General features: G+C 51.1%; 1 protein-coding gene across 9 annotated transcripts in view; it reads right to left on the bottom strand.

Moving 5' to 3' along the window:
- Plekhg3 (pleckstrin homology and RhoGEF domain containing G3) overlaps positions 1-21,235 on the bottom strand; it is a 42,959-nt gene that overhangs the window by 9,631 nt on the left and 12,093 nt on the right. For 4 of the 9 annotated variants that reach the window (XM_047541378.1, XM_047541379.1, XM_047541385.1 and 1 more), the window contains exons 1-12: positions 18,831-18,849; positions 6,700-7,086; positions 5,511-5,608; positions 4,325-4,394; positions 4,010-4,056; positions 3,753-3,903; positions 3,534-3,665; positions 3,196-3,378; positions 2,909-3,001; positions 2,562-2,648; positions 2,327-2,360; positions 1,892-1,990 (exon numbers count right to left, since the gene is read on the bottom strand). In XM_047541378.1, coding sequence (XP_047397334.1) covers positions 1,892-1,990; positions 2,327-2,360; positions 2,562-2,648; positions 2,909-3,001; positions 3,196-3,378; positions 3,534-3,665; positions 3,753-3,903; positions 4,010-4,056; positions 4,325-4,394; positions 5,511-5,608; positions 6,700-7,047 — 1,342 coding nt within the window. In that variant the 5' untranslated portion in view covers positions 7,048-7,086; positions 18,831-18,849. Of the gene's footprint in view, positions 1-1,891; positions 1,991-2,326; positions 2,361-2,561; positions 2,649-2,908; positions 3,002-3,195; positions 3,379-3,533; positions 3,666-3,752; positions 3,904-4,009; positions 4,057-4,324; positions 4,460-5,510; positions 5,609-6,699; positions 7,087-8,981; positions 9,001-18,830; positions 18,850-21,235 lie in introns of those variants that run through there. The other 5 variants (XM_047541380.1, XM_047541382.1, XM_047541383.1 and 2 more) reach the window with 3 other exon arrangements.

The raw sequence follows: 21,235 nt of genomic DNA, 5'->3' as shown, positions 1-21,235 counted from the left end.
GTCACAGTGGTGGCTTGCCCTGCAGATACACCACGTGTACTTATTAAATTATTACAGTTCAATCAGTAAACGCCTCATCTAAAGCAGCAAAGGGGCAGATTAGAGGACAAGTAACAAGAGGGGAAGTGAATTTATAGTTTGAAAACAAAGCAGTATCCGGTTCCATTGTTTGTTTATTTTTTTGCCACATTTCACTTGAGTTGAAATTTCTAAATAATGTAGAATAAAGACAGGAGATTTCATATTAAAAAAAAAATGTCTGTTTTCTTGACGTTAAAAGTAAAACCCATAAACAAGCGAATTGTTAAAACCCAACTCTTTTAGTATTTATTTATAGGTTAAAATCTCAGCCATGTGGAAATTTTGGCTATATAAAATGGCTCGTTTCCTGACTGCCTTGGTGATAGCTTGATTTGAGATATAATTTTTATACCAAAAGATGCATTTAGAATGTAGAAGTCGATGGTTTTGAAGTATATTCACAGAGTCGTGCATCAGTGGGAAAGTTGTGATGCTGACATTATGACAGACAGTGCTACCGTTACCATCACTACCATTACCTCTGGAACGTTTCCAGGTTCCAGAAGCTTCCACTGTTAAGCTATGGCAAGAGGAAAGGGAACAAAGTGAGCCAGAACCAATAAAGCAACACCCCCATTTGGAGTTTTTAACCATAAAACTTCTGTAACCATATCAAGTTTGCCCAGGTTCAAGATCTACCTGAAGTAGGGCTGGGGAGATAGCTCAGTTGGTAGAGTGCTTGCCTTGCAAGCACAAGGCCCTGGGTTCAATCCCCAGCACCGCAAAAAAAAAAAAAAAAAAAAAAAAAATCCAACATCTACCTGAAGTAATACAAAACAATACAAAAACACAAAAGCTTTCCAGGGACTACCTGGCTCCCCTTCTAGAAAGCCAAAGCCCACACATTAATCCACACAGGCACCCATGGGTCATAGTCAATCAACCCAATGCAGAGCTGGGGCTGGGGCTCAGAGGTAGAGCAATTACATAGCACGTGTGAGGCACTGGGTTCAGTCCTCAGCACCACATAAAAATAAATAAATAAAATAAAGATATTATGTCCATCTACACCTAAAAATATTTTTAAAAACAATCAAACAAACAAACAAAAAAACAATGCAGTTGTGGATCCAAGTCAAGACACTGTTCTCAGTCTCTCCACAATCTTTCTCTCAGGGCAACTGAAGGGTTCTCAACCCCCATCCCCAACCCAAATCTGTCCCCAGGCCTCAGACTAAATGGCAGAGTAAAAACAGACCAGAAAACAAATACACATCACTGCAGAGCTAAGAATAAAAGCAAGGTCTTCTTTTTCTAAATAGACGATTCATTATAATAAATCCAGAACACATTAGCAAGTCCAGCAATGGAAGAAAGCCCAGGGGAGGAAAATGGAACTCTTTCCTGAGACCCAAAGTAAATATTTCCTGTCTGGATTTGGTGCCACTTGGTCTAATTCACTTTCCTCATGTCCTGCTTCTGCTCTGCCATGCCAGATGCAGGCCTGGGATCATCCATGATGTCCAAAGGATACTCCCACAACTCAGCATTCTCAGTGTCAAAGGAGGAAGTTTAGGTGGAAGAGGCACTAAGAAGAGGTGCGGAGGCCTGAATGAACAAGTATTCCTAGGTCCCTAAAAAGGGGGCTGCCCCACCTAGTAGGCAAGAAGAGCCCAGAGGTACCTGGAGGAGGGCAGTCAAGTATGGGGGAAAAAGTACTCCACAGAGGTCCAGTGACTTACTATGTGACCCTCCCTGCTGCCCTTGCCCCAGTTTCTGGAGACAGCAGTTCCATGAATTGCCACAGATGGCCCCTGCCTGGCCCAGGGTCCTATGAAAAGTTCCCTTGCCCTCACAGTCTTTCCCTTACCAGATTGCCGGCGCCCCTGGCGCACATGCGTGGAAACCTCATCCTGGGAGGACCAAGCCTTCTTCAGCCGCTCTGGACTGCAGCGGTACCGATTGGGATCTGCAACCAGGACAGAGACAATCAGGCTTTGGATTCCCATGGACCTTGGCCTAGATCTTGCCCATACCAGCCACACCTCTGCTAACCAACCCCAGATTCAGGGCCCAGATGCCTCCAGAGCTCCCTCTATCTTCTTCCATCTGGGGTCTTCAGGACCAAGAGTCCTGTCCCTCAGCAGGGCTGCAACCCAATTGTGTAGCTGACTTCCATCACTTCACGAAAGGAGCCCCTCATTCTCCCTACTCCTGGAATACAATCAGGCAAAGCCTGACCAGGATGCAGCCTGACCTAATAGTGTACAATCAGGAATAAAGCAGGCAAAAAAGGGCTACTCACAATAGGAATCCATTTCCAAGATGGCTTCCTTCGCCTGGAAGGGAAGGAAACCCACGCGTTACCACCTGGCTGTGTGCTGTACCTCTCTTACCCACTAGGACATCCCACTGAGCCATAATAAGTTCTGTGTATCTGCTATACCAAAACCCACTGTCCACCAGAGCCAGCGTCCAGAGGGTGGGCCCCAGCTGACGCACTCTGTCCACACGCCCCCAGAAGCACTCTGAGAACTGACCTTCTGGGGAATGGTGGCATGGTGGTTCTCCAGGATGAGCCTCTTGATGTGATGAGTCCAGCTCCGTTTCTCCTCCACTGTCTTGGCCTGAGAGGCCCCAAGGGAAAGGGACCCCAGGGTTATTAATATAGACTGAAGCTGCCAGGCACAGAAAGAACTTCTGCCTGAGGGACAGGCGGGGAAAGGAGCTGTGCTGGGCTCTCCATGAGGTTGCCTTGACTCCTCACCACAACCCCAAGGTGTCTGCAATGAGGAGACACTGGGGCTCGGGCAGGGGGTGAGCTGAGGAACCGGGAATCACATGCAGATGTGCTTGATCCCCACCCCTGCACCCTGGCCCCCCTCACCTGGATGCTGTACTGTTGCTTGCTGTGCTTGTAGTGGGTGACTGTGAAGCACAGGGAATCTCTGGTGCTCTCAATCAACATCAGCGAGGAGCACTGGGGACAGAGGGAAAGGGGAGTCAAAAGGGAGGGAGCAGGGGGGAGGGGGAGGGGGAAGGGGAGGGGGAGGGCCCAGTCCTCAAAACAGTCTCACAAGGATGGTGCTGGAGCCTGATGAAGCAGACAAGCAGAGGGGACAGGACCCTTTGAGAGGGGGGAAGGCAGCAGAGGAGCTGGGGTGGCCTGGTTACCGGGATGTGACCCTTGTAGACAAAGTGGTCGCCCCGTTTCTTGGTGATGAGCAGTGTTTTGTCAAAGAGGAAAAAAGTCCTCTCGTTGCGCACACGGTGCACACGGAACGTGCCCTCTAGGACAAGCTCCCTGTAGGTGGTCAGGTCTGGCCCCTTCCAGTTGATGAGCAGCGACTGAATTTCCTGCAGCAGAAAGACACCAACCACCAGGGTCAGGCTTCACAGGCTCCAGAAGGCTCTTCAGACATCACCCCTCAGGTCCTCCCGGCAGGGCAGCCACATTCCCTGTTCCCGGCCTAGCCCCCCCTCCCAGGCATCTCCCAGGCCTCCCAGAGCACCTGGAGGCGGACGGCATGCTCATGCCTCCTCTTCATGTCGTTGATGTACCAGGCCACACAGGTCATGGTGACAATGGCATCCTCCACCACCTCAAAGCCATCCTCTTCTTCATCAAAATGTTTGGCAATTTCCTGCACAGGAGACAGGCGTTTGGACAATGTTGACTCAAAGGCCCTGTCCGTCCCTGGGGCTCACGTCCATGGGCGAACCCTGGCTACCTGGAGCAGCAGGTGGTACTTGAGGATGCGCTGGACTGGCTTCAGGAGGTAGGAGCCCAAGGGCAGTGAGTGCTGCAGCAGCTCCTGCCGGTCCCGAAAGAACTTGGCCTGCTGCTTGTCCCGCATACATTCCGTCAGGGCCGCCACGGAGCTGGGTAGGGACAAGGAGTGTCAGCGCTGGGGGAAGGCCTGGTGGGGAGGAAGGGGCCCCAGACTCACCAAATGGCTCAGCATCCTGTCCCACCCCAATTACTCACTTGGGGTAGTTGTTGCAATACTGGGTGTAGATATCAAACTCTTGGCTCTAAGAGAGACCAAAAAATAGTGATTTCAGGGAGTTTCTCATTGACTCTAGACCTAGGGGGACCCCTGGCCCCTAAGTGCACTCTGTCTCCCTTCCCCTGAGTGCCTGCAGGGACATCTTTGCATTCATTTCTCTAGGGCATCCCATCGCCCAGCACCCAGCCCTTCCCCTGGAGAGGGTTCCCCAGGGCTCAGGTGTCTTTGCATATTGGGCTTTCCTTTCCCTTTGAGCTCCCAGCAAGGTGGAACAAGGACCCAGCCCTTCTTACCCTCTCCACAAAGCAGCTGGCCACAGCCACTGGATCACTATTGCAGCTGTCCAGGTCTCTGAGTAGCTGGCTGGGTGAGGGGAGAGCGGCCATCAGGAGACATCCTCTGCTGCCTCATGCCCTCTGCCCCACCTCCTGAGACCCAGACTCACAGTCAGCTCTGCTGTCATGCTAAGAGCTAGGGCTTCCACCCTCTGGGTGAGCCCTGCCCCAGAAAGTATCCAGCACACCACAAACACAGGGAGCCAGGGAAGCCACATGCTCAGCAAGCAGGAGAGGAAGAGGGAACACTACTACCCACCTCAGGAAGGGGACACAGCTCCTCTGCGGGCAGGAGTCAAACATACAAAAGCAGAGATTAAAGCGGGAAGAAAAGAGGGGCATGGGAAGGATGCAGGAAGCTGAGAGACACGATAAGTCCTAGCACCCTTGATCTTAGATGGGGACACTGTAGGAACCCCAGAAACAATGCTCCCCTGCCTCCTCCTCTTTCCTAGCCCCCCATCTGCTAAAGTTTTGCCTGCACCCCACCCTCCCAGACTTGTCCAGCTGCAGAGGTCCCTATGCCCATCTTAAGGGACTTGGGGGAAGGGTCTTCTTGTCAGCTCTGCACCCCAGGCTCTGCTCCTCCTGACCAGTGCCCTTCCCTGAGGGTCTGTGGTCGCATGGCAGCAGACACAGGCCCTCACGGAGCCCCTCTGGCCCTGAGGCAGCTCCTGGCCAGGCCCTGTCTGGCCTCTCCCACCGATCTCGCCAGGCTTGTGCATTCCACTAATAGGTCAAATCATCCTCGGGGAGTCAGACTTCCCTTGGGATCAGTGGGAAGGAGGAGAAGAAATTGTAAGACGTGCGAGTGGGGAAGGAAGATGAGGACAAAGGATCCACCCAAAGGAAGAGCACCAGCGTGCAAGGGTCTAGCAGTCCCCTGAGAAGGCGCTGGCCCAGGCTGGACCCAGTGAGCACATGCCCTCAAATTCCCTATCTCCCTAAAGCACATTTTCCCAGCTGGTGCTTCTCCCCTAACTGTGCCCTTGTGTAGAGATGGAACTCCTTTTCCCATCTGCACAGATCAGATCCCAGACCCACATGTCAACAGCCCGTGCCCAGGGACATCTGGGGCTCCTCCCGAGGCCCCAAGGTAGGCCTCATCAGCACAAAGGGGTGAACATCGGGCCCATTCACACACCTGTTCAGTGCATAGATGCTTTCTATGTTCCCAAAGAGGGCACTGACTTGTTCTGGCGTCAGCAGCCCAGGTGTGTCAATGATCTTCAAGAGGTAGTCCTGCATGGAGAGAGGGGATCAGAACTGGGTCCCTCCTGGCTCCACCCTATCCTCCCTACCCGACTCCCCAACCGCCCCTCAATTCTGTTCTGCATTTTACAGCTATGACACAACTTCACAGACAGCACCCACTGTACTGGGATGGACAGTGCCCACCCAGAACTTCACAACCACTTGGCACCTCAGAATACAACCTTATTTGGAAATGGGTCTTTGCAGATGTCACTGGTTAAGGCTCTCAAGGTGATATATTTAGGTTGAGCTCTAAATCCAATGACTGGTATCCTTATAAGAGGAAAGGACACAGAAAGACACAAAGAAGGTGATGGGAAGAGAGTAGAATGATGCAGCTATAGGCTAAGGGACCCAGAGATTGCCAGTAACCCCCAGAAGCTAGAGGAGAAGGCAGAACACATTCTCCTTAAGGATCCTGAGAGAACCAACCTGGCTAACACCTTCATTTTGGACCTGTGAACTGACCAAGAACTAATTCCTGTTGTTTTAAGCCATGTGATTGTGGTGACTTGTTATACAGCCTTCATGAACTGATGTACCTCTCTCCCTAGCAGGGCAGAGGGATCCTCAATGGCAGTCACACATCACCATTTCCTGTGTGCTGTGCAGTCTCAAACGCTTCACCCACACAAGCCCTGCCAGTTAGGCATGCCCTTGCTTTGCAGATAAGGAACCTGAGGCTCAGGGATTTAGTTACGTGAGAGACTAAGACCCCACAGGTAGAAGATGGCAGAGTAGCGATCTGGATGTGACTGCCAGGGTTCAGTCCCCACGGGAACACCATGGTCTTGCAGGTGGGGCTGGAGTCCCTCCCTCCCTATCAATGGTGCTGCCTCCCTGGACACATGCAGAAGTTCTACTGCCCAAACTATGAACGTGGCTCAGTGTCATAAGGAAGCCCAACAAGTCAACAGCCTCCACAGGGTACAGCTCTGAGCCTCCCCACCGTTCATGGGAAGAATGTCCTGAGAAAATGTGTAAAGGTATAAGCAGGTTTATGTGAGACTGGGCCACTGAGGCCAGTGTCCCCAGCCCTGTGAGGAAGCAAATGGGCCCCTCCCGGCACCAGCACTCACCTCCACAATGCTGCGCAGGTCCTGCACATACATGCGCTCTGTTTCCACAATCTCCCTCACCACTCGGCCCAGGTAGCTGAGCTTGTGCACAGGCCCTGCTGCCGCCCGGCTATTGAATGGGGAGAGGGGTCCCTTCATGTTCAGCCAGCTGCTGGAGTTGTTGTTGCTGTTGGGGGCATGCCGGCCACGTGGAGAGCCCGCCCCATTCTGGGCTGAAGCCTCAGAGCCTGTGGGCTCCTCCATGGCACTGTGGCTGTCACGGGAGGAGCCAGATGAGGAGGTGGTGGATGTCAGGCTTGCTGGTCGCTCCTGGCTGCCATCTTGGCGAAGTGCGGTAGAGACAGGCATCCTGGCATTGCTGCCTGCTGGGTGCACTTCGGGGAGATTCTGGAGCAGAAAAAGACAGAAGAAGGACAACCTCTGAGTCTCCACAGAATCAGAAAGCAAAAGGTTACTAGGGAGAGGGGAAGGGCAGAATGGGAAGTTACTGTTGGCAGGTACAGAGTTCAGTTTTATAAGATGATAACAGTTCCGTGGATGGTCAGTGGTAATAGCTGCACAGAAGCATGAATGTACTTAAAAATGTCCACTTAAAAACAGTTAAGATGGTAAGTTTTACATTAAGTGTATTTTACCACGATTTAAGAAACAAAACTGAAAGCCAATGAGCATGGTCTCAGACTACATGAGCATTGGCAAGGGTGCCCATTTCTTCCCAATTCCAACCACTCTACCTCCATCCTTCCTAGAGCAGAAGGTGGCTTACACCAGGGAACAAAAAAAGGCCCAGAAATTTGAGGCCCTAGAAAAGCAGAAGGACACCTATGCTAGCATAGTGATCCAGGGGACCTGAACTCAAAGTCCAGTCCTGCCACTTGGACAAAGTGCTTAGCCTCTTAAGAGTCTCAGACTCAGCTCCTCACCTGTAAATGAGGGTGGATATAGCCTACCCCAGGGCTGTGTCCTCAAAGATGAAGTGACCTGCTATCTATACAGCCTGCGGCATGGTACATGGCACAGAGCAAATGCTCCACACACCATCAGTCTGGTGATGACAATGGAAGTTGTCAAAAAGCACATCCCTAGTGGCTGCCTGTCAGGGCCTATGCTGGGGTGAACGTACAGGGAGGAGCAAAGATCCAGCTCTTACAAAGTTAAGACAGCACTCATACCAGCAGGCAATACTCTCCCCAGAACTGCAAATTCCAGGCACCAGTGGCTTCACCATGCACCTGAAACTTTTTGGATACTGAGGGGGAAGACAGAAGAGATGGTGGCATGGCTGAGCCAACTGTACCCCCTGCTCCACCCTGGCACTTGGTACAGACAGGACCCTGACTCAGCCAGGTCAGGAAATTCCCCAGAGCTGAGCCATCACTGAGTCTCTGTGAGCTCCCACAGCAGAGCCTGGCCAGAGCAGCACAGCAGGCAGGAAACTGCACCCAGGTGAGGCAGACACAGCATTGGGTGGACTTTATTCCCCAGCATATGGTGCAGCTCACAGGCAGGCCCACCCAGAGTGGGGAGGGAGCAGTGGCTAGAGTCTACTTTGTGGCCTTTGGGGAAAACAAGACACCTCACACCCACTCCACAGGACCAGAGCTCACTAACACCACTTTCCAGAATGTTCATTTGATAGCTAGTTCCAGAAAAAAAGAAGTTCCTGGGCATCCTTCTCAACTCTGCTGACCAAACACTAGCCTGGGACTCAGAAGCTAGTGAATCACAGACACAGCCAAGAGGCAGAGGCTGGGGCCACAAGGAGAGAAACTAAGAAGCGCCATCACTCCAGTATCTTTGGCACTGGCCCCCTGGGTTTCTTGCAAGCCAGCACTCTGGACTCTGGCTTTTGCAAATATTATGCTCTCTGCCTGGCCATTATTTCTTCCCCACCTACCCGATGCCATTCCATCCCCCAACCTTCAATCTCAGATTAGAAGCCACTTCCTCCAGGAACCTTCCTACACCCCCTCAAACCTGGGGGACTCCTGATATGTACTCTTATAGTCTCCTGAGTTTCCTCTTCTGAGACCCTCTGCCCTGGACAGTAAATTACTTAAGGACAGCAGTTACAAGGGCTGATTTGGCAAATGAATGGCAATGGTGTAGAAGTTGATACTTTTACTAAACTAAAAGTCAGGCCAGGGCTGGGAATGCAGTAGTAGAGCTCTTGCCTTGCATGTGTGAGGCACTGGGTTTGATCCTCAGCACACATAAAAATAAAAAAATAAAAAAAAAGAAAGAAAGAAAGGAAAAATGTCAGGCAGGCCAGACCCACTTACCGTCCACCACTTAACTCAACCCAGCTGGCCAGGACCTTCTGGAGCACAGGACTTTGTCATTCTGGATCTCAGCTGGAGTGAGGAAAGGTCACCTTTGAGGTGCTCTATGAAAGCCTCTCAAGTGGCAGATTAGGACACAGTGGCAGCACTGGGACCAGCCTGGTGTTCCTCTCGGCTGTGCAACACAGGGAGGATTACCTAACAGGACTGTGCGGGGGAGTCTCAGGAGAGCCCCAGGGAAGATGGAGCTGCTGCTTCCTCCTTCAAAGGGCCTTTGCAGTTAATCAGTTCTGCTTCTCCGAAGAACCAGCAGCAGAAAGACCCAGGCCTCTCCTTTACCCTTGACCCCCAGCTCTGGGGCACTCTGATGTCCTTCAAAGCGGTTGCATAGTCAGGCACCGCCCCCATCCCAGCTGGAACAATGGGGCAGGGACTTATGGCCTAAGACCTTTCCCAGATCTTTGGGGTCAATCACCTTCTGTGGGGAGGCCAAAAGGAAAAGGCCCAAATCCTAAATGGATTTTGCAGCCAGGCAGGTCACAGCCTTAAAGCAAAGAATTAATCACAGACCCACTCGAACCCACACACACCAGGGAGATTGGTCTCTACAGGGTACCTTGTGAGGGTTACTCTTGGGGACCCCGCTGTGTGAGGATGGCAACCTAAGTACACTCTGAAACCAGAAACTAAGTCTTTTCTACTTGGAGAAGGTTTGCAAGTAGAATTCACACCTAAATCCTCCCGGGGCTAAAACAAACCAGAGCTGCCACCTGCTGCAAGGTCCTTCGTGCTGTATACACAGGGATGCTCTGCAGAGGACACGTTTAGGACCCCCACAGAGGCAGAGCTGAAGTCCCAGAAGTAGTAAGTGGTATGGCTGGCTTGGAAAGCAGGCTCCAGAATTCATGTTCTACCAGTCACTGCCGCCCTGGGGGACTTCACACCAGTCGGGGGCCACTAAGCAAAGGATCAGTCACAGCCCCTGGCGTCAAGGCTGTGCTTCAGAATAAGCTGGGAGGACACAGGGAGACTTGGACGACTACAGCCTGTATACTCTAAAGGACTGAGAAGGCTATTTCTGGACCTGCCTACCATGTGGCCTCTGGCCACTCGCTCTCCCATTAGAGCAACTCAGTAAAATACGAATTCCAGGTCAAAGGATCACAGGCCATGGGAAGCAGAAAGGAGAAGGATCAGATTAAAAATTTCTCAGATGACAAAAGAAACCCTGCAGTGACTCGGAGATCCACCCATGATCACAAGGCTCTCTCTCCTGGGCAGGAAAACTCACTGGAAAAGAACCTAGAGGCCAAAAAAGGGAGGGCTGAGGAGAAAGGGGCAGCAAGTAGAGCAGGCGGGCGGGACCATGTGTGGACTGTGGAGAGGGCCGCTGAGCGGTGACACAGCAGACATGACCCCAGCCATCCGAGCAGAGACAAGGACTACCCACGTGCTCCCTGGGCAGGGGCAGCCTTTCCTTCCTACCTGATCTGGTAAGCATCACCCATAAGGTAAGATTCACCCCCAACCCAGGATGAGAAACTGGTTCCTCAAACTCATCTGGGAAAATGCTGCCGGGGAATGAGGGATGAGGCAGCCAGACCCTCAAGGCCACGCCCACCCCCTCCCACGACACCGGCTGGTCTCCATGTTCCCTTAGCATCTCCTGCAGACACCTCTTCCAACTTTGAACAGAGTCTATCCATGTTAGTCAGTCAGTTATCAATCCATGAATCAACCTGCTAGAAAACCTACATCCCACATCCTAGGCTGTGAAGCCCTCTTTGACAAGGTCCCAAAAGACCTTTCTCTATGACAAGCCTAAGAACCAGAGGCATATACCATTTTTAAGGATGCAGAAGCAGGAGAGGGAGGGAGGGAGAATGGTTTCTTTCTCTTTTCTTCTTCTCTCCTCCTTTTTTTTTTTTTGGGGGGGGGGGGGGGATGGGGGCATAACTGGGGATTAAAGCCAGGGCCTGACAAGCCAGATGAGTACTCTACCACTGAGTCACACCCCCAGCCCTTTTTAAAAATTTTTATTTTGAGACAGGGTCTCAGCTGGGCATAATGGCACGCACCTGTAATCCCAGCAACTCAAGAGGCTAAGGCAGGAGGATCATCAGCCTGCGCAACTTAGTAACACTCAGTCTCAAAATCTAAAAAAAAAATTGAATGGCTGGGATCGTAGCTCAGTGGTAAAGCACCTCTAATTCAATCCCCAGTAACAAACAAAAATAAATAAATAATGACAGGGTCTCCATAAATTCCCCAGGCTGGCCCCAAACCTGCAATCCTCCTGCCTCAGCCTCTTACTCAAGTAGCTGGGATTATAGGCATGCATCACCAGTGACAGGTTTCTTCCTTTTTCTTTCTAAACTTTCTTTAATTATCAGGAGGATTACACCCTTCCTCCACCCATACCTGTCCAAGTTACCCAGCCTCGCCTCCTGAGAACAGGCTCTAAATCTCCCCGGGCATGGACGCAGGCAGGCTGCAGCAGGTCTCTTGGATTCCCAGCAGGGTGGACTGGGGCCAAGTCTCACATCCTTCCCCTCCCAACCATGCCTCAGCATCATGCCCTCCATCTGACCCAGCGTGGGCGAGGGGACACCCCCAGGAAAGTGCAATAGCCTGTGTGTTCCGTCCTCTGTCCTCAGGATTCCTGTAAGTGAGCAGTGAGATCCTGCCCCCCCACCACATTCCCTTTAGAAAGGATCATCCCACCAGGGCACCCACCTGGGGCATTCTAGAATTCCACACCTCTGGTCCTAGGGAATCCCCAGGAATCACAATGCTCCCTCAGACCTCCCTCCCAGCCAGCCAGTGAGCTGAGAAGGCAGAAGGGGTGAACCCTCTGGTGGGCGGGCAGGCTGAGCCTCCCCAGAAAACAATCTGGTTAAGAGAGGCTGACGTCACCCTTTCACCTACTGCCCTACCTTCCCTCCACACCCAGGAACCGAAGCCCCACAGAGCCACACCTTCTGTGGAGGAGGTGGGCAGGAAAGGAGCAGGGGGTTCCCCCAAAGGTAGCTGCTCCAAAGTCCACCGCTTCAGCAGGGGAAGAATTCTCCCAGGACCTGCGCAGGGGAAAGTCCTCCCGCAGCCAGATGGTGCAGCCCGCCTTGGTGCCACCTCTTGGCCTCTCAGCTGTAAACATCCAGGTGTCCTAAAGGTCTCAAAAGGACTTTGACCCTCTCCAGAACAATCCCCCAAGTCCATCTCCAGAATCTCCTCAGCAAGGGTGCCAGAGGGAAGCCACAGAGAGCACCCACATCTTTTCTGACAACACGGTGGGGAGCAGCGTGACTTCCACAGAGATCTCAACTGTGACCCTGAAACCGTGCGGCTCCAGCCACACTGCTTCCAGAGCCCAGCTCTGGCCATCTGCTCCTGCTGCTCCTGACACAGGCCCTAGAGACTCTCAGGGAGGGGAGGACCCAAGGGGGTCTGGCTTTCTTTTTACCCTTTTGTCTCAAAACATTCCTCCTGGCTGGGGAGATGGCTCAGCTGGTAGAGTGCTTGTCTTGCAAACACAAGGCCCTGAGTTCGATCCCCAGTACCGCAAAAAAAACATTCCTCATTCCTCCTTCTGCCCCCTCCCATGCCTCCTGGAGATCCAGGGTCCCTGAGCACCCGGGCAGGCTCCCTGGGGAATGACTCTGTTTAAAGTGTGCAACATGCTCTGTAGACTGTGCAAACAGTGCGATCAGGGTTTCTGGACCACTCAAACCAACCCAGCTGGCTCAAATTCATCTTCCCTCAGGAATCTGTTTTCCCATGGCCTAAGAGCAGCAGGGGTCCATGATGTCTGAGTCCACGCAGCAGGACCACAGCTGCCAGCAAGGAAAAGAATTGTGGTTGCTGTGCAAACCGAGCCCTCCCACCTGAATTCCAGGAGGAAGTCTGGGCCTACTGACTGAAGTCCAGAAAACTCCCTCAGCCTGGCCTTGGAAAGGAAGGAGAGCCCTGGCACCTCGGTTCAGAGGAGAATGGTTCGCCCACACCCCAATGCTCCCATCTCCCACCACCCCAACATTTGCTTATGACATTTCTCAGAATGTAAGGGCCGACCCTCCCCCTCCACAAATTTAACCAAATCACTCCCTTTAGAAAGGCCTCCTCAGTCATTTCCAACAATATACTATACTATACTACGGTAGGTTGAGTAATGTCCCCTGCTACAGATATCTATGTCCACGGACATCCTCCGAATCTACGTCACTATGTAGGGCAAAAGGGACCTTGTAAATGTGATCAAATTAAGGATCGTGAGGTGGGATGATTATCCTGGATTATCTGGGTGAGCCCACTGGAATCATAAAAGGAACCCCACAGAAGTCAGAGTCAGACAGAAGTTTGCATGATGTCAAACACAGCTCTGTGGACTTAGCCTAACTCCTGACCTCGAGAACTCTGAGATAGCAAATGTGTGTTGTGTTAAGCCACTAAATTTGTGGCATTTGTTACAGCAGCAGTAGGAAACTAATACACACACTTCTTTGAATTCTAATAACCTGGACATCATTTAAAGAACTGGTCCATGGAGTTCATATATGCAAGCATTTCTTTAGCACTAGTGAATCCCAGCAGGCTGGGTCTTCACTTCCAGACAGCAAGACACCACTAGGTGCCCAACAGATGCCTGTTGGGAGGATTTCAGGACCATACCTGGAACACCTCACCACTCCCAGTCAGGAGAAAGGTAAAATGTGGTCAAGGTCAAGACCAAAGCCAGTTCCTTCTAGACTAATGAGTATCCACATTAGTCACTGCCAGCAAGTTTCCAGTGAGCCAAGAAGCAGCCAGGATCACTAACTACTTATTCACCAAGCAGCCCCATTCTACTTGGCCCCAGATAAGTGGCAAGAACAGGGATACTGCTGCCTTGCCATGCCACACACAAAGTGCTCAGTCACAAAAGACCAGGAGGAAGGGGAAAGTGACCAAATCTGGGACAAGCGACTGTGATGATTCCACATACAAATATCCCAGGAAAAGCTGTCTACCAGGAAGTTTCACATCAACACATACGAAAACCAAAGGAGGACAATTACTGTGGGTTGTAAATTGTTGTTGCTCACGGCCAAGACAGGTCACCAGGCTTCCAACATAACTTATCTCCACACAGGGAAATGATACAAGGTCCCAAGAAGATGAAGCAACCAAAGAAAGCTCTAAAAGACAGTGCTAGAAATTACTCCTGAAGCCACAGACAGATCCAAAGTTCCCAGAGTCCCTACTTCTCACATCTCTAGGACAAAATGATTACAGAGGGCTGGGTGTGGCGCTCAATGGTAGAGAGATTGTTAAGCTTGAATGAGGCCTTGAGTTCCGCCCCCAGTACCAGGGGGCGGGAGGGTGTCTCAAAGGACCACTGCTACCTAGTAGCAAAATTAGGGGCCTCAGCCCTGCAAGTTACCCGTGTTATAGGCACCATCTCCATTTTGAGCGCTGCTTGTTTTGAGGCCTCTAGGCTGGGAGGGGAGTTTCAAAAAAAAGGAAAGGGGAGCCACCCCTTCAGAGTGACAGCATTCGTCACTGGATCGGGTGCACTGGAGAACTTCAGTGGGAAACAAGTGGGAACAGAGGGGCCCCATTAGATCCTGCTGAGCTCAGCACAGCAGAGAAAGCACAAGTTTGCAACTCAAGTCCACAGGGGTTAATGCACTAAATTCACACAGGCCCTGGAGTTAGGCAGACCTGATTCGAATTCCATGTCCTCTACTTTCCTGAGTCTAAGTGTGCTTGGACAAGTCACTTGACCTCACTAGTCTTCAAGTTCCTCATCAGCAAAACGGGAACAGTAAAAGTGTCAACCTCACTGGATTATTTCCAAGACCAAGATGATACAAGGAAAGGCTGGGGTCATGGCTCAGTGGTAGAGTGCTTGCCTAGCATGTGTGAAGCACTGGGTTCGATTCTCAGCACCACATAAAAATAAATACATAAAATAAAGGTTCAACTGAAAAGGAATTTAAAAAGATGATACAAGGAAGTATCTGTGCACCCGACACTTAGTAAGCCCAACAAAAATAGTGGTGGTGGTGGTGAGGAGAATGATGGATAAATCTCTTATTTTTCCAAAAGCACAAGGAAAAAAGATTTTTCTGACTCGTACCTAAGTTTATTTTACCCATATCTCGTATTAATACTGAACATACAAGTTAAACTTGGTGAACCAGCATGACTTCATCCTGCCCCACCAACATAGTGTTTATCCATCCTCTATGACCCACCATCAATTCAGACCAAAAAGGAGCAAACACAGAGCAATTTAGTTAGAAAAAATAATCTGGTATTCTTTCCCAACAGAACGTTAAATCAGAAAATGAAGGGAAAATGAATCAGAGTCCCACTGCCAGGGCAGGAAGGGCACATTCCTTAGCACTCTGCAGGGAGAAACAGCATGTCCTAGTAGGATCTAGAGAGAACAGAGCCCTGGGGGACCACGGGCCTGAGCAGAAAACAGAGTTAAGGCATCCTGGGAGCAAAGGCACAAATAAGTGACCAACAAAAACCAACCTTGACCATGGTCCTTGGGTTTTAAATCCAGCTTCAGGATGGACATATGGGAAAGCCAGGGCAAGAGACAGGGCAGCAAGGAACTGGGAAGGGCTCTGATGTTCACCCATTTTCTAAGTCACAGAGAATTTCAAATAGTGGGGAAAGCAGAAAAATGAGTATAGAAGAGCCCAGGGAATATAGCCAGCCCTCCTCCAAATGAGCCCTTGCTCTCTTCCTAATGCACTGGATGGTAAGGAGCAGGGAGGTGAGCACCAAGCACCTCAATGTCTACTCTCTCATTTGGGGATAATGCTAGTTGCCCTTCCTACCTGAGTCGTGAGCTTCAGAATTCATTCATCTGACAAGTATTTATCAAGCACCTACTTTGCACAAAGACCTCATGGCAGCATTGTGGGTGAAGGGTTATGGAAAATAATATTCCTGTAAGGTAGCCCACAAAGAAAAATGGAGAAAGATGTAGCTCAGGAGGAGGGAGGATAGACTAGCCCAGGACCAACCTTCCAGCAAATTCTTTCCTGATAACAATGGGCCCTAAAGGAAAGGAGCGGAAACTGAATGCTGGGCCCTAAAACCTTGACCTTCCCCCACGGCAAAGTAGTCCTAAATGGAGACATAGCAAATACCAATGGGCAAGATTTGAGTACTCATCCCTCAGGGTCTGACTGTTATCTCCCCAGACAACGAGTTTCAACCTTTTTACAACTACCCTCCCTAAATTAAAGTTTCAACCTGTACAACTAGCCCCTGACTGTCAAAACTGCACATACAGGATTACATCATCCTCACCGTTCCCTATAAAACCAAAATCCCCTCTGTAACTGAGGGCCATTTTCGCATCAGGAAAATGTGCCCAATGGCACCCCGAGTCCCAGAAAGAATAAAGGATTCTCTGAATTCATTGAGGTCTGCCTCCCATTCTTTGGCGCTTACAGTGAAAAATACAGCAGTGAATCACACACACTTGTCTTAGGAGAAACAAGATAAGTATCTCAATGATAAAAAGAAGCCAAGTTGTGTTGAGGGCTTAAGATGAAGCTCAGTGGTAGAATGTTTGCCCAGCTATGCACAAGGCTCTGGATTTAAGCCCCAGCGCTGCGAAAACAAAACACAACAAAAATCCAAGGAGAAGTGTCTTGGGAGGCACAGGAGATCCAATCTGACTGCACTTTGGGATTTCATTCAACACTTCTGTGTATGATGCTAGGCCCTGAGGACATTGAAATGAATGACACATTGTCCCAGTCTTTGAGGAACTTGAACTCTAGAAGAGAAAACGGCCATATAAACAGATTATCCACAAAATAATGCCTTGAGTGCTGGTACAGAAGACTGAATAATGAAACCACACTAACATAATAGAGTGCTAGCACAGCCGGGGGACCAGGGCGCTTTCCAGGAAGAGGTGGCATTTTGGTGAGTCATGAATGATGAGCACGCCCTTGCCAGGTGAGGAAGAGATCTCTGATGCCAAGGGAATGGCATATGGGAAAGATGGATCCCAAAAGCATCTGGGCCACCGGAACCTGAACATCTGGCAGCAAGAAGTCAGACTGGAAAGCAGGCCAAGGGCAGTCTGAAGAGAATCCACCTGGTTTTGTGGAATTGGACACATCCAAGGAAGGTCTGGAAGAACCACTGCTGAGACAGGTGGAAATGGGGCTCCAAGAGACAAGGTATATAAGAATGTGCCCTAAAAAGGAACAAATTGAGATATGTGGGCTGTGACTACAGGTGTCCATAGAGCCAAGCACCATTCAAGAAGAATGCAAGGTCCAAGAGGTGCTAACTGTTCAGGGTTTCTAGGAGAGAGACAGCCCCAGGCAACACTGGCTCAAAAGAGGAATGAGACCTATTCCAATCCAAGTGAAGAGGAAAAAAATGTGCCCAAAATAAAGGTGAAAACATGAGCTATGCATAAATTAGAAGCTCCAAAAAGCAGAGACTACCTCCTTGAGAAAACTGAGTACCAGGTCTTAGCCAGAGGGGAACTGATCCCTCTGGGATCCCAGGCCAGCAGCTCTCCCCAGGGCTGGGGGAGGGGCTCTTCCACATCTTACCACCTGAGGGTTTCTTTCTTCCCCAATCCTCACTTTCCTTTCCCACACTGGTCAGAACTGGGGGGTGAGGCTGCCAGGGTGGCTTCCTTCCCAATTCCAAGCAGAAGCCTCCAGGCCCAGAAGAGAATGTGCACATATGTGGCCTCTTTGCATTATCTGCTGCAGTTGGTTAAACCCTCCAGGCCTTCCCAGCCTCCCAGGCACCACGGTGGGCAAAAAGCTCTGATAATTAGCAACTCCACTGCCTTTGTCCTGGGCTCTCTCTCACCTGGGGCCTGACGGAAGTTACAGAGTAGATTTTCCAAGGCGGTATTCACACACAATGTAAATTCTCTACAGGGCCTCAGCACTTGCCTGGGTGGATCCCAGTTCTGCAGACCCAGGAGGCCCCCTCCACCCAAGGCACCAGGCCCCATCCCCCATGGGGCTAAGGCACCTCAACCAGGGAGGCCTAAGGAACTCATCCAACCAGTTCCTAGGGGAGGAGAGGAACCTCCCCCCACCCCCAGGCCCTCGCTGAGAGCCTACAAAGACCAGAATTCAGAGGGTGGGGCAGCTGTCACCAAACCCCAGATGCTGGGGTATATGGAGAAGCACAGCCCAGGCAGCTGCATCTACTCCTGGAAAAGTGGGCCCTTGATTCAGGGGCAAAAGAAATTGCCAAGTCAGAGCAACAATCTGCTCCCTACGCTCCCCACCCCTGCTCCCTAGAGCTACAAAAAACGGTGGGCGCTGACCCAGCGTCCATCAGGGTGGGGAGAACTTCCTTTCACCTGCTCTACCAGCCACCACTTGATCTGACACAAAACAACCAACCCCTGTGGATTCTGGGAAAAGGAAGCTTCAGGAAGAAATGTGAGGTTAACTCTGCTTTTCCCAGGGTAAGTGTGTGCAGTCGTGTGTGCTGGGTCCCCCAGGACCTTCTCTCTCCAACCACCCAACTCTGAATATCCAGGTGAGAAGACCCTCGGAAGTGCCCTAGCAGAGCGTTTGCGGTCACCTCCAAGAAGAGCCCAGGGCTGTCTCCCAGGCACATGGATAAGTCCACGAGAAGCAACCAGGGAGGGCAAAAAGGGGCCGCTCCTGCTCCCTGCACCTTGCCCAATGGCCCTCAGTTTCTGAACCCCAGGGGGAAAGCCTGTCTTTTTCCCCAAACCTGTGGCCAGACAGGTATCCTGGAGGGTGTCAGACAAGGCTTGAAGGCCCGGAGGTGACAGAACTCCAGAGACACCACTCGCACCCCAGGCCTGGCCCCAGCGGTACCTACCGCCTTCCTCAAAAGGGCTCCCATCTGAGCACCAGCACCGAGAGGGTGGCAAGGGGCTGGGGAGCGGCATTCTCCCAGGGGAGCCGGCAGCCCAGCGGTTAACAGGCTCAGGGCGAGCAGCGAACTGCCACCAACAGCCTCAGGGGGGAATTAAGCGCCCCGCCAATTAAAGTGCCCGCCACCTCCTGCGAAACCTCTTCAATAAATGTCCTATTCAGATCCAGTTCTGCGTGTGGGTCAAACTTTCTGCATTTCTCTCATTCCTGACTGCTGGGGGGCCCAGCACAGGAAGTGCAGCTGCCCACAACTCAAAGGTCCCTGCTGGGTGAGGACCCGGGCCACAGCCCCAGGAGGTGAGCTCCGTATAGCTAAGGACATGCAAGCATCTCCAGCAATTAAGCACATGCGACACTAAGTGCAGGAAGTCAAATACTGAAGACTCTCGAACAAAGCCAGATCATTCACCAGCACAACAATACGCCATTTGTGCTGTGCCTCCCCCACCCAGGCCCTCAGAGTCTGAGGCTATTAACCCTTAAGTCCTCAGGTCAGGGAGGGCAGAGGGGAGGGGCAGGTGGACCTCGGTTATTATCCCCATTTTGCAGATCAGGAAAACCGAGGCACAAGTGGCTCCTGAGATGCCCGACTGAAATCATCTCCACTGACATTTATCAGGGTGCATGACCATTGTGCTAACACATTCTTAATACCCAGGGCCACCCAGTTAGAGGTGGGAAGCCAGAGTTTGCTGGAATCCAAGGTTCCTGTGCACCTCACCATGAGCAAAATCATCCCCAGCAGGCCCAAGAGGTGGAGCCGAAGAAGAACAGAAAGGCATCATCCCTCAGCACCCCTCCAGAGAATGCCCTTGGACACTTTCTGCCCTTTCACAAGTTAATGCTTTTGCTCAGAACAAGTTACTACACCATGGGGCAACCTCAGAATGAGGCCACAATGGAGTCACCGGGAATTCTACCTCATCTTTAAGTTACCTGTAAGAAGCCTCCAGAAACCACTTGTGGGAGCAAGGCTGAGGAGGGCACAGACTGGCTGTTCTTGTCCATCCCACTCTCACCACGGGGTGCTTATCTGCACCCTGGTTCAGCGAGCCCAGCGGTCATTATCCTACACTGCTCGGTCACTTTTCCTTACGCCTCAGAGTGGCAAGTCAGGTCCTCCAGAGTTCTGTGCCCTTTCTCCCGAGGTCTTTTCACACTCAAATCCCTACTCCCATTTTTCCCCCAGGGCTGGGGATCGAAACGAGGGCTTCAAGCATGCCAGGAGAGTGCTCTACCACTGTGTTACCTCCCCAGCCTTCTATTACCAATTTTGGCAGCTGTGTAAAGACATACCAGAATCAGAACAAAGCACACAGGAAAGATGGTGTCTGTGGGTGATTGTATTGGGACAGGAAGGCACCCCCAGTGGAGGCAAGGTGGAGGTTTGGGACTGGAAGCCAAGCTGCTCCTCCCTACCGCCTGGTCAGGCTCAGTCCAGACTGAATCACAGGCTCAGAGCTGAGATACCCTCCTCTCTGAAGGGAAGACTACTGGAACTCACCTATGTTTATTGACAGCATAAACCATATGCCAGGTGCTGAGGACACGGTAGTGAAAAAGACAAATCCTTGTTCTCATAGAGCTTACGCCCCAGTGGGGAAGACAGCCATAACTGGCAGACAAATTAATATGATCCTGTTTTGTTTTTGTTTTGGTCCTGGAGATTGAGCCCAGGTTTGCTTTACCATTGAGCTAAGACCCCCAGCCCTTTTTATTTTTTTTTTTATTTTGAGACAGGGTCTGGCTAAATTGCAGAGGCTGGCTTTGAACTTGCAATCCTCCTGCCTCAGCCTCCAGAGTCCCTGGGATTACAGGAGTGCCCCACTCTCCTGGACTTGTTTTGTTTTGTTTTTGTGGTGCTGGAGATCCAACTGCCTTCACACGCTGGGCAAGTGCTCTCTGAGCGCTGAGCTATACCCCACTCCCTAACATATTTCTGGGTAGGGCTAATTGCTATGAGGAAGAGGGAGCAGGGAAGACAGTGGGACAGGGGCATGGGAACTTTGATAGGAAGGTAGTCTGTCAAGGCTCTGCAGAAGCCACTCTTGAGCTGAGACCTGTATGGTAAGAAGCAGCAGGACATGCAAAGCTCTGGGGAGAGAGCCTTCCAGCCATCTTGTCCACTGTCCCACCTCAAACCTCCACTCACTCATTATGAGCCTAGATCTCATCATCTGGAAGAGCAGAATTCCAAAATATCTTGCTTTTTGGAATTCCTCCCCCTGCAACCAATGAAGCGGAGCTCAATCTACAAATTATGAACCACATGAGGAAGCAGACCATCACAAGGGAGTCAGAAGATGTAACAGACACTAGAAGGTCTGAAAAAAACTTTTAAAAAATAAA

Source organism: Sciurus carolinensis, chromosome 2, assembly GCF_902686445.1.
Source record: "Sciurus carolinensis chromosome 2, mSciCar1.2, whole genome shotgun sequence".
In the NCBI taxonomy this organism is placed as follows: Eukaryota; Metazoa; Chordata; class Mammalia; order Rodentia; family Sciuridae; genus Sciurus; species Sciurus carolinensis.
Note: the sequence above shows the minus strand (reverse complement) of the source record. Positions and strands in the feature narration are given on the sequence as shown.